This window comes from Taudactylus pleione, unplaced genomic scaffold (genome assembly GCF_031769625.1).
Source record: "Taudactylus pleione unplaced genomic scaffold, aTauple2 ptg000128l, whole genome shotgun sequence".
Classification (NCBI taxonomy): domain Eukaryota; kingdom Metazoa; phylum Chordata; class Amphibia; order Anura; family Myobatrachidae; genus Taudactylus; species Taudactylus pleione.
Genome location: NW_028284530.1, coordinates 3724265 through 3736845, shown reverse-complemented (window position 1 = coordinate 3736845; position 12581 = coordinate 3724265). Strand labels below are relative to the sequence as shown.

Sequence of the window (12581 nt, the reverse complement as noted above, 5' to 3'; positions counted from 1 at the left end):
ATCTGACTTTTTAACTTTACCACAACAACATTTTATTTTAATATACTGTTTTAAAATTTTTAACTGGATCACCAAAAGTACCAAACTACATACAAAAAAAAAAATCAAAACACACACAAACACCAAGTCTAAAATGTCTTAACAGACTTACATATTTTCCCAGTCTACAATTTTATTTTTGACAAAATGTAAACAACCGCAATTCTGTTTTGTTTTTTTAAATGAAAAAAAATAAAAAATTTCGAAGCAGAAGTTGTTTCATTACAAAAAAAAATAAAAATGTAAATGTAGGCTGTATTTTAGAAACTGTAAAAACATTAAGCTTAATTAAATGAACATTACTATGTCATTATTCCATTGTGTGGATACCTGCTGAACTGGTGTGTATCGGACAGTGTGGGAGTAATCATAATTATCGATAATTTCAAAATCTTTTACAGCATCTCCTGGAGAGGGTCCATTGAAGTGAACATCAACAGGAGCTTTTCCAGCACCCTTGGTAAAGACTGTAAAATGTGTGGGTTTTCCATTTTCAACACCTAGAGAAAAAACATATACCCAAACATAATGTATCCACTGCAATCTTTCATAAAATTATGTTCATAGGTAATTATATATCTCACAAAGTAATGTTCTACACTTTCTATCTGACCCTGCAGATAGCTCTGAAGTCCCAGAGGAGGATTCAGGGATTAGTATAGACTGTACTTACAAAGAATAACAGTTTTTTTTTATAGAATCTTCCTCTCAAGACAGTTTTATTACATATTACCCAGATATGGAAGGCACTGGCCGTTAATTCTGTTGGAGGCATTAAAGAGACACCCAGAGAAGGAAGTGAGGGGCAGGAGTTTGAGAGGTTTAAAAATAATTTTTAAGGCCGTATGTGTCATACGCCCCAGTGTGAGCAAGCACAGAGGAGAGTCTGCGCAATGAACCAAATCCCTGGGGTGGATGCACTATGGACCATAGTCCATGGGGTTTGCACACAAAGAGGAGGCACCGTGGGGTTTGCACACAAAGAGGAGGCACCGTGGGGTTTGCACACAAAGAGGAGGCACCGTGGGGTTTGCACACAAAGAGGAGGCACCGTGGGGTTTGCACACAAAGAGGAGGCTCCGTGGGACAGAGGGCAGCAATTATTTTATTTTATGCCATGTAGCAGGGGAGGCTTTGTGCTTCCCCTCAAATTATGATAAGGGAGCAACAGGCACTGTATAAGTTACTTTAGCATACAACATGTGAGAACATATAACACTATCGGTTACATCAAATGAGATCATCACTTTAGTATACTTAGCTGAACAGAATTTAGCTTGCAGATACAGTATGAATATTTTTACCGTTATTTATCCCCACCCTCTGTTTTAGAGAAAAACAATGGATGAGAACTTTATATGGATACCCTGCCAGTCATTTTATATAAAGATTTCAAGATGTATTATTTGCATATATGTTGAATGCGGACTGAGAGATGCATTTTGCAGTATCCCACATATATACTCCTAGGGTACAAGCCTAGTTTTGCCTTTATTGCTATTGACCCTTTAAATCCACAATCAAAGCTGCTGAGAATTTCCTGCTTTGAAAATTCACTGTTTAGTAAAAATGCCCCCTAGCATACTAATTGCACAAATGCCTTCCATTTCAGATGAACTCACCAGATTTACTAAGCCCTGGACCTTCTGCCTTCACTTTGCTGGCATCATGTGAGGGTTCAACTCGGATTCTGAATGGGCTAGATGGAATTTCCTAACAAGAAAGAAGTCCAAATTCTCCATGTCAACTTTTCTTTTATAGGTGGATAGTAAAATGATAGATGTGTGCATAAAATAACATTCCCTACCCACCAGTGGTGACAGTGAATGATGAGTGAGGCAGGGGAGAGGGCTCTGCCCCTTCCCTCACAGCTCTCACTGGCTGGCTGACACTCATTAGTAGGTAGGTAAGTACATAGTATAAAGGGGTACACACATACTAAGAGATCATGTAGTATATCAAGGGTACATACTGCAGTATATATAAAAAAAAACACCTATTAGGGGGTACAGATGGACAGGGGCATATGAGAGGAACAGGGGAAAGAAGAAGGGGAGACAGAAGAAATTGGGAACAGGAGGTGGAGGCGTGAGAACAGGGGGAAAGAGTGAGAGGGAGACGGGAGGAAGCACACGGGTAAAGGAAAAATATAAGTCATTGCATAATAGCTTGTGACCTAGCAAATAATAGGACCAACGTACTAGAATTATATACAGCCACAACTACAAATATTAATTATACCTATATATGTGAATGTTAAAGAACTTGATATGTGGGACATTCATTCTATTTATACTTTATGTGTAGCTGAGGGCAAAGTCTGCGTTATCCTACAAAGATGACAGGAAGTCGTATGTGGTAGGGAAAGAACACAACCATATGCTATCTCAAATATCTTTACTTCTAATAAGCTGCTACAAGTTTCCTACATATTTATTACATTTGAATATAGGTGCAGGCATTCTACTCACTCTCTCCTACACATACCCCAGCCTGCACTTTCCCGCGGTCCCTTCTCTATGTCCTCCCGCAGTGGGAGTCGATAGCGGGGAGGGTTTGCGGACATAAGTCTTTCCCGAATCAGACCATATCACACGTCTGACGCGGGACAGACACTGTAGAATTAATACAGAAATATACCAGTTTTGAAAATAGTTCTATTGGTTTCTGATGTATAAAAATTATTTATATAAGAATTACAAACACATATACTTGTATAAATGTCGCTCTTTGGCGTTGAGGAACGTAGAAACCTGCTCATCTCTCTAAAGTTAGGCAAATTATGCGACATGACCTCACACATGCTATGTGCTATATCAAAGCACTACAAGGGAGTCTCACATGAGAAGACATCAAAATACTAATGTTAACTGAAGTGACTTATTCTAAGCAGGGCCGTAGCTAGGGTAGTGCGGCCGGTGCCATCGCACAGGGCACCACAGGTCAGGGGGCGCTGTTTGGGAATGTCAAATTTCTGTTTATTATCATTCTCACTTGTAGCTTCCTCTTATTTCATCCCCAGCATCTCCTGGCCTCCCCCATCTCTTTCCTGGCCCTTCCCCATGAGGCCATTCCCCTTTTTTGGGTGTATTATGTCCCTTTGAAAAATGAGGGGAGCAACAATGCTCTTTCTGGCACAGGGCACCAAAAATTCTAGTTCTGATTCTAAGAGCTCGTTCAAATTTGGTGCGAATTGCAAGTAGCGAGTTTGTTTCTTTAAACCCGCACCCTTCACCGCGAAGCGAGCTCCTAAGAATTCTCCAATCCAATAAAAAATGCCTATTCACACTACTCGCAGCGGAGGGGTGCAAATTGACTGCCAAATGAGATTTGCAAGAAATGCATGAAAATGTGGGGAGACCATCCTGGAACCCCCAAAATGGATAATTTCGTTAGCAGGACCGTATAGACGACTGTTCGTGGCCATTAGGAAGGTACTGTAGGTATTGAAATGGTGTCAAATGGCTGATGTGTTTTTTTTTTTTAAATGCAAGAAAATTATAAAAAAAACAAACAAACTTTTTTTCGTTTAATCTCAAGCGTATTAAACGCACCTTGAAAAATGGGAAAAAAATAACAACAACAATTATTTTTCAACTAAAATATTATTGTAATTAAATTTGGGATGCCTAAACTAACGAAAAAGTTGTAATTTGAGGTCATTTTTTTTTTTTTCACCCAAAAAAATGACATGTAATTATTTGACTAAATAAGCTAATTAGAAACTTCCAATTACCTAATTGATCATTAGGGAGGGGGGGGGGGGGGGTGTCCAAGGGGTTCAGCACATTTTAACCTTAAAATAACGATTTTCCTTTCCATCTCTCACCCTCATGGAGGTGTGTGAGTGGAAAGTTGCGAATTCAGTCTGACTGATCAGTGCGGGTTGCTACTTGGTTTGCAAAATTAATTTTCTATGCGAATTCGAAGTGAAAATCGCAACTTGCACCTCGCAATTCGCACCTAATAGGATTGACCCCCTAGTTTGTTTACTTGATAGGACCTGAAGCGTGCTGTATAACAAGGTCATGTGAATTGCAAGCTTCTCTGGTGATTAGCACTCACCTCTCCAGCGAAGAGAACTTTAATGGTGTACCGTCCTGCACCAGGGGGCATGTACTTCACAGTAAAGGTGTCATTTGCATTGGGGATGATATCAAAATCAATGTCCTCTTCGTCACTTGTCGCATTGGCATCACACTTAATTCCAACACTGACATCACCTGAAAGAAAGAAAGAAAGAAAGAAAGAAGGTTGGCAGCCCTCTAACATGTGCGGAGAAATAATCCAAATTGTTCCACAGAACTGTGTGTGTGTGTGTGTGTGTGTGTGTGTGTGTGTGTGTGTGTGTGTGTACACACACACACATATACATACACACACACATATATATACACACACACAGTATATTTATTTAATCTTTTTGGATATTGTGTTTTTATCATATTGTGGTAAAACAAAAAGCTATAGGTGACAACAGATTAAATACGATTATATAGATGTCTGAAACAATCAACAATGCAATCAGGTTATGTGGAAAAGTTTAATCTCAAGTAGTGAATGTTGTTTGAAGCTATTTAAAAAAAAAACTGATGTATTTATAAATGTAAAAGCATCAAAAAAACTTTTGCTATATGTGCACCGTGATTGGAAATGCATCCAATTGCATATAAAGTCAATGGCTGGTTCTGAAAAGTGAAAAACTTGTTATGGTCACCCTAAAATGTCCAACAAAACCGCATCTATTCATCTCAATGACAAATGACATACTGATTGCTGATTTCAGATACAATAAAATATGTTTAGGCAGTAGAGTAGACACATTCACTGGGCAAATGCTATAATTGGTAAAGTGCTTTCTATACATTGCCACTTTGTAGTTTTTCAATGAGTCAACTTATGTTGGGTACAGCAGACGAACAATATAACATTCAGTGCAGGTGTATACACACGATATATATCCGTGACCGATGTCGTTCATAGATATATATTGCATCGGCCATATAGCATGGAAGATGCGATATATCGTTCAGATATATTGTTCGCATCTCTCTGTGGGTACGGATGACTGACCCATATGCTGGCTGCAGGAACCAGCGGCAATGACGGCAACACTGGTTCCTCTGGGCAGACATATCGGTCGACTGATTGGTAATAGGTTTATAAAGTCATTTCAGTGGCAAGAGGAAAAAACACAACAACTTATCAAGTGCCACAAACTGTACACAAATGAATCACCTTCTCCGGCCTCCGTACAGTCTACTGTAAAATGCGTTGGCTCGTTCGCTTTTAAACCTGTTTTCTCCACACCAGGGCCGAAAACCTTGACATTTTGTGGGTGGCTGCCTTGCCCAATGTTCACCTGGTTGGCAACAAAAATAAATAATAAAAAAAAACAAAGGAAAAGCAATTAAAGGATACATTCATACACTTCAGGTGAATTAATTATTCCAGCTAATAGTTGGTTTACTTATAATTTTTCAATTACTATTCACTGTATTTGGATTCGAGCCATAATAAAATTTCATAGCCCATATTCAATTGCCGGCGAAAAGTCCCAGACTTTTCGCCTCACGGATTTTTCGCCTACATCGCGTTTTTGGAGAAAACACTTACCGTGCATGCAGACGCTTTTCAACCTATTCAATTCCAAAGGGCACGAAAACGCGTCCTGGCGAAACTCAAACGGGCAAAAAGTGCAATCAAATTTGGGGAAATCACCCTGACACAAAAGATGCACTGACATGAGGCATCACTATGGATACCCTCGAATAGCCCTGCTGAAGGTATTTGGGGTGCTTAAATGCTCTCAATTGCTGCTAATTAACGTCTTTGCACAAGTGGTGAAGAATATCGTTTAGCAGGTTTTTTTTTTTGCGAGAATAAGTAGTCCCAGCAAATTTGGGGTACATGAAAATGGGTGCAAGCATGGTTTAAAATCGCTAGAGAGGTTTTAAAAAAACTTAAAAAAACCCCGCACCATCAGCAAACACCTGCAATCAAAAAACACCTGTGGCATACTGGGGTACCCCCTGGAGTCTATTTCGCTAGTTTAAGTGTGTCCCCCAACTTTGGACTTTTTCGCCCGCAAAACGAAAGTACTTTTTTGGGGTGATCTGAAGTATTTTTTAAAGTTTTTTTGACGCAGTTTACCTTTGGGGGACTGTCCCAAGGCTGCAGGTGTGTTTCCACAACTTTGCACCCCAAACCACCAATTCTGCACTTTTTTTTTACCTCCATTCAAAGGCGAATCTTTTCCGCAGGTTACAAGGCGCGGGACTTTTCGCACCGGCGAAAAGTCTTTGCAATTGAATACGGCGGAAAGTATCCAACAGGCGAATGTCTTTTCGCCTGCAATTGAACATGGCCCAAAACCTCTATATTATATACAGTTTTTTAAAATGCGAATTTCAGTATATTAATCAAAAGGCAAGCTCTGTACTGGCACACACTATCTTACTAGTGATCATTTAGGGAACTAGGGGGAGATTTAAATCTTGGAGAGAGATAAAAGTACCAACCAATCATCTCCTAAAGGCTCATACACAGTAGACGATGTGCTGTATGAACGATATTGGTGAAAGATTTCCCTTGAACTTTCTGTAGTGATGGACAAACGATATTGGGTGTACACACTGAGAGATCTCTTTAAAGATATCTTTCAGTGAAGTCATCCTGCCACTGAAACAGGCAATTCTTGACGATAGCGTTAGATTGGCCTGCATGTACGGACGAAAAAAGACATCATTAATGACCCGCGGGAGCGCGCATCGTTGGTCGTTCACTGCATACGCACTGAATGATATATTGTTGAACGATATATCATTATCGTCCATATCGTTCATAAAAATTGTGTAGTGTGTATGCGGCTTAATTTTTCAAACACAGCCTGTAAAGTGAAGCCGATTAGTTGTTACTTTATCTCCAACCACTTTCTCTCTCTCCAAAGTTTGATACATCTCCCCCCCCCTCAGTTTGAGTTCCATTTTTTTTTCCCAATCTATTTTTTAAAGATCAACTGGTGCTGAATTATAAATCACTCAACCACTCAATTTGCTTCTATTATACCTGAAATAATTTCTTATTCTGCTCTTTTGAGAAGAGATTTCAAATGACTCCCTGCAGAAGTAATTAGTGATCCACAGTATAATAGTCACAGGAAGGGCTCAATCTCCATTTCATTGGGCTCCATAAGGATCAGATACTGTCTGACTGCAAATCAACCAGAGTTACATCTATGCGATAACATGTAATCCAATCACAGGCTTAAGCAAAAAATCATCAAGCCAACAGATGGGTCTGTGCCGTTCTTCTCTTTCGTCTCCTCTCACCCTCCTAAATAAAATATCCCTTTAATAAAGAAAATTTAAAAAGTTGTCCATTTTATACACCGTTAAGCTATTATCTATTAGTTGTAAGGAGTCACACGCGTCCCATAGCATTGTAAAAGGGGATAAAATGGACAACAGGATATGTAAGTACAGACCGTATGCAATTTAACATAGATCCATCATTTAAGTGATCATAATTATGTAGAGAATAAAAAGAAAAAAAAAAGCCCCGCTCATAAGAGCTTGCAATCTATAATCGTTATTTATGAAAAAATCAAAAACATTTTCACTTACCCTGAATGGACTTTTGGGCACACTAACGCCTCCCCATGTAACGGCAACTGTGTGTTTAATCGGTTTAGCTGGATTGTACGAGCAAGCAAAAGTGCCGTCTGGTTTAGGGTTTGTGTAGATATCCACAGGATTGCCTTCCACGTCCTATAAAACAACAAAAAAAAAAGAATACTGAAACATCCATTGTATAAATGGGAATCAGCCGGAACATGTGTTTTTATTTGCTTCAGGCAGGTCATGTAGTATGCCTCATCGCTCATCTGTTTTCTAATGCTTGTTGAGACTACAGAAAAGTTTCGGTTTTACAGTTTCATCACTTTATTTTCATTAGAAAAAGGAGCTGGTCAGCATTTATTGTGCTGGTGTGTAATGTGCAGCGATTCCAGAAGCGGGCTGCCAAGAAAGTCATTGCAGTTTGACGGAAAGAAGTTCAGCAGACGCCAAGAGGAGCTAAGCTAGAATTCAGGCTGGAACCCCACAGTCAGCGGAGCACAGTAAGCCATTATACCAGGCTGTCTCCACCAGAGGTCAATTACTCTGCCTGGAATTCTAAGAACACACATACACCTTGTATCTCATTGTATAACCACTGCATTGTGTCTTACTTGTGCGTAGACTTTTAAAGGAGCCGTTCCAGCCTCTCTCGGATCGACAAAAAATTCCGCTGGATTATTCACAATGCACCCAGTTTTCTCCAGCCCTGGACCATATGCTTTAACCTGCAAGAAAAACAAATAAAATAAAAAAAAGGTTCAAAAGGTGGACGGTCTACATTTAGATTTCCTTTGAATGCATGCACTGTTCATGTCCTTCAGCACGTCACAAAACATATTACTGTTTACTTCTAGTATCCCTATATATTTCTCAGCCATGACTTTATTTGATTATTATAAGGATTAGTTTATTTTTCTGTCCTGGGATACGTAGGACCCAAAGCTGCCCTTTCAGTACATTTGTATTCAATGTCTTGTATCTTAGGCTGGGTACACACCTGAACGACTTTTGTGGATCGATCTTTTCAGCCAATTTCCCTTGAGGCTAGAAGAAACGATATTGAGTGTACACACTGTACAATCTCGCGTAGGGCCAAACGATCTTCTATTCTACACTGTATCATTGCTCCCATACATACAACAATTAGCCTAGTCAAAATTGGCCTAATTAGACATATTGTCTAGTCGTCCGGTTTACTGTACACAATAGGCACCAAGTCGCATACGATATCGTATGAATGGCCGAGCAGCACGGCCAACCAGAAGATGTCATATGCGACCACGCGGGAGAGCGCAATTGTGCGCACACACTATAATATGTCGTTTGTCGTTCCAATACGGCAAATCGTCCCAATACCGTTCAGGTGTGTACCCAGCCTTAGGGCAATGACAATAGGCACCTTTGCTAGTTCTAAATACCTAGCTAATTGTACTGCAGGAAGCCATGCAAATAGTAAAAGTTGCAGGAGAGCAAATGCAGGACAATAAATTAAAGTAACATGTAGGTGGACAATGCTTGTAAACTGCAACTTTTATTTCCATGTCTGGTAGCAGTAATATAATGCATTAAGCTCATTCACTCAGGTTCAGTAAGACTCGCTCACCAATGGATATATGCTAGAATCTATACTATGAACTGTTGAATGGAGACATTCATAGACTGTAAGGTAGCCGATAAGTCTATGGTTCTCACAGTCTTCGGAAATCTGCAGTTGGCAGCTGTAGTCAGTTAGCGTCTGAGCCGTCAGTAAGCAGTTTTACTCTGAACTACAATTAACAGCATGTTGTACAGTTATATGTGCATAAAATGTATTATACACTGTAAGGCTTCACAAAAATACAACATTCCTATTCCCGACAGGCTTCAGTGACATCATAGGTGGAAAATCTGAATAAAACAAAGTGCTAATTTAATTGGAAAGTAGTTTTTGCTTAAAAGACACTGAATATCTATGCTCAATTAATGTTCAATAACTAGGACCTTCTGCAATTTTCTGATTCCATATCAGTTACTTTTAAAATTTCCAACAGGGCTTTAGATCTTTTGACAATAGGGCTTAATAGTCAAAAACTGAGTTTACACTGTTCCCATGTGCCCTGGTCACCTAGACATTAAAACTACTGTCTTCTTAGATCTATTGGGGGTTGGTAGCAGAGTTTTATAAACTAACCAATGCTTTAAGACAGGGGTCTTCAACCTATAAGGCAGTGTGGGCCACATTAAAAAATTTGACGAAGCCGAGGGCCACTAAGCTATACTGCGGTATTTAGACTCTGCCCCCTCCTCACACACTTATGACCCATAACTGCCCCTTCTACAATTTTAATTATGTCTCATAACTGCCCCCCCACTGCAGTGCCCTCAGTAGTGCCCCTTATACAGTGTCCGCAGTAGTGGTCCCCCTTATGCAGGCCCCCATTAGTGATCCCCCTATGCAGTGCCCCTTATACAGTGCCCCCAGTAGTGTTCCCCCCTACGTAGTGCCCCCAGTAGTAGTCCCCCCCCCTATGCAGTGCCCCCAGTAGTGGTCCCTCTATGCAGTGCCCCCAGTAGTGGTCCCTCTATGCAGTGCCACCAGTACTGGTCCCCCCTATGCAGTGCCCTTTATATAGTGCCCCCAGTAGTAGTCCCCCTCCCATGCAGTGCCCCCAGTAGTGGTCCCCCCTATGCAGTAACACCAACAGTAGCCCCCCCAGTAGTGCAACCTGTAGAGGCCCTCCTATGCAGTGCCCCCAGTAGTGGTGCCCCCTATGCAGTGCCCCTAGTAGTGCCCTTTATATAGTGCCCCCAGTAGTGGTCCCCACTATGCATTGCCCTTTATATAGTGCCCCCAGTAGTGGTCCACCCTATGCAGTGTCCTCAGTATTGCCCATTATATAGTGCCCCCAGCAGTAGTCCCCCCAGTAGTAGTCCCCCTATGCAGTGCCCCCAGTAGTAGTCCCCTTATGCAGTGCCCCCAGTAGTAGTCCCCCTATGCAGTGCCTCCAGTAGTGGTCCCCCCATGCAGTGCCCCCAGTAGCAATACCCCCATGCAGTGCCCCCAGTAGCGGTCCCCCGCCCCAGTAGTGCCACCTGTAGTGGTCCCCCCTGATGCAGTGCCCCCCAGTAGTGCCCCAAGTAGTAGTCCCCCCCCCTCTCCGATGCAGTGCAGATGTAGACACACGTAAAAAAAATAAGAATAAAACACTTACCTGAATCCCCGCTCCGGCTCCCGCCGCCGTCCGCTCCTCCGTTCTCCCTCGCTGGCCCGCTCTGCATTATAGGAGAGACGTCATGACATCTCTCCCATTACCTACTGCGGGAGCCGGAAGATGGAGCTCATGAGTGAGTAGCCAGTGAGAGTCTGTCTGACTCTCATTGGCTGGCTGCCAAAGCAAACACACTGGCGGCGGCGGTGTAGGACGCTCGCAAGCGGGTCGATGGTTCCCCAATGCGCATGCGTACGACGGAGGGAGCTCCGTCGTGCGCATGCGCGAGACCCGCATAGCGACAGCCAAGCTGTCGCTATGGGTCTCGCACCAAAGGTGGCGCCCCCAGCACGACCTTTGGTGGGCGTGCTGGGGGCGTGGCTGCCAGACGGAGGCGTTCCCATGGGAACGCCTACCGTCTGGGTCCGGCCCCACTGACATCACTAGTGATGTCAGTGGGCGTGATTTTGGCTCTGATAGAGCCAAAATCACTCCAGGGCTTGCGGTCACGAGACCCTATCGCAGGGTCTCGTCGCAAGCCCGATGGTCGCGATGGTTTTGACCATCGCGACCATCATCATGGACGCTCGCATAAGCTATGCGAGCGTCCAAGAGGCCGCTCCATTTTTAGGTAGGAGGGCCCTGATTCAGAGCGAGTGCTCTGGTCAGAGCGTCCGGCTCTGAATCAGGCCCTCTGTGTTGCCCATAATGACAGGTACAATCTAAAGTAACTACGTTCTTGTAAATAAGTGAATACATTCATTTATAATAGTAGAGAGACCTTTAACGGTTACAATTTATAGTACCAAACATTAGCTCATTTTTTTCCGATTTTGACTTAATGAAAACCTTTGAGATGCCACCAATAGATCACATTTTTTAAGTGGTCTTGCCTTATCAGAGTTAGAATCTCCTGATGCCGGTTGGATGGACGCCATGTATGGACTATTCTTAATATCCTCGTCATCACACATGATGTGGACAGCATATTCACCAGGTTCTTTTGGCCAGTATTTGACATCACATGAGCCATCACTTTGGTCATCGCATTCAATCTTCGCTTGAGATGGACCTTCAATGGCGAAGCCTGCAGAATATATGGGAGAATGATGAAGATCTGGAACTCATCGAAACACTGGTGCAAAATTTCTCTAACAAAAACCTTAAAAAAAAATAAAAAAAACCTCTGGACTTAAGTCAATTTTGCCACACAAGGAAGGGATACCAACAAATTAGCACAACGTTGTTCATTTTGTGTCACAACACAAAGTAATCAAAACTGTTCAACCACTTTCAAACCTGTTTGTGCTGTCATCTCCACACGGGCACGGCTAATAGGTTGCCACATCTGTGGCCAGGCTTGGAACAGAAACAGTCAGCTGGGGCATGGGCCAAATTGTGATTCAAAGCCCAAAAATGCAAAGTCAACTGAGAATGCTGTTGAACCATTTCTATAATGTCCTATATAAACATACTGCATATTTCTTTCCACATGGTTCAGTGACCTTAAAATAAAGTTCTCATATATCCGTACAAATGCATGTTAGAGAGAGCTACACGTGTTCTTGTAAGTATGCATATTGAGCATCTAGATTTGAAAAATTGCCTTTTGTGACCTGTGCAGAAATCCTTGCAGGATTACAGTGTCATTATGTTAAGTATGCTGAAGTACTCTGGTTAAAGCTAAATATCATTCTTTTTTCATCATGTTATAGGAAAATGAATGGAATTTCTT

General features: G+C 41.9%; 1 protein-coding gene across 2 annotated transcripts in view; it reads right to left on the bottom strand.

The window, feature by feature from the left end:
* The window catches only part of FLNB (filamin B), a 240370-nt gene that overhangs the window by 80169 nt on the left and 147620 nt on the right, over window positions 1-12581 (bottom strand). For both annotated transcript variants that reach the window (XM_088472690.1, XM_088472691.1), the window contains exons 12-18: window positions 11740-11933; window positions 8270-8383; window positions 7665-7808; window positions 5278-5401; window positions 4105-4262; window positions 1662-1752; window positions 370-539 (exon numbers count right to left, since the gene is read on the bottom strand). In XM_088472690.1, coding sequence (XP_088328816.1) covers window positions 370-539; window positions 1662-1752; window positions 4105-4262; window positions 5278-5401; window positions 7665-7808; window positions 8270-8383; window positions 11740-11933 — 995 coding nt within the window. The remainder of the gene's footprint in view (window positions 1-369; window positions 540-1661; window positions 1753-4104; window positions 4263-5277; window positions 5402-7664; window positions 7809-8269; window positions 8384-11739; window positions 11934-12581) is intronic.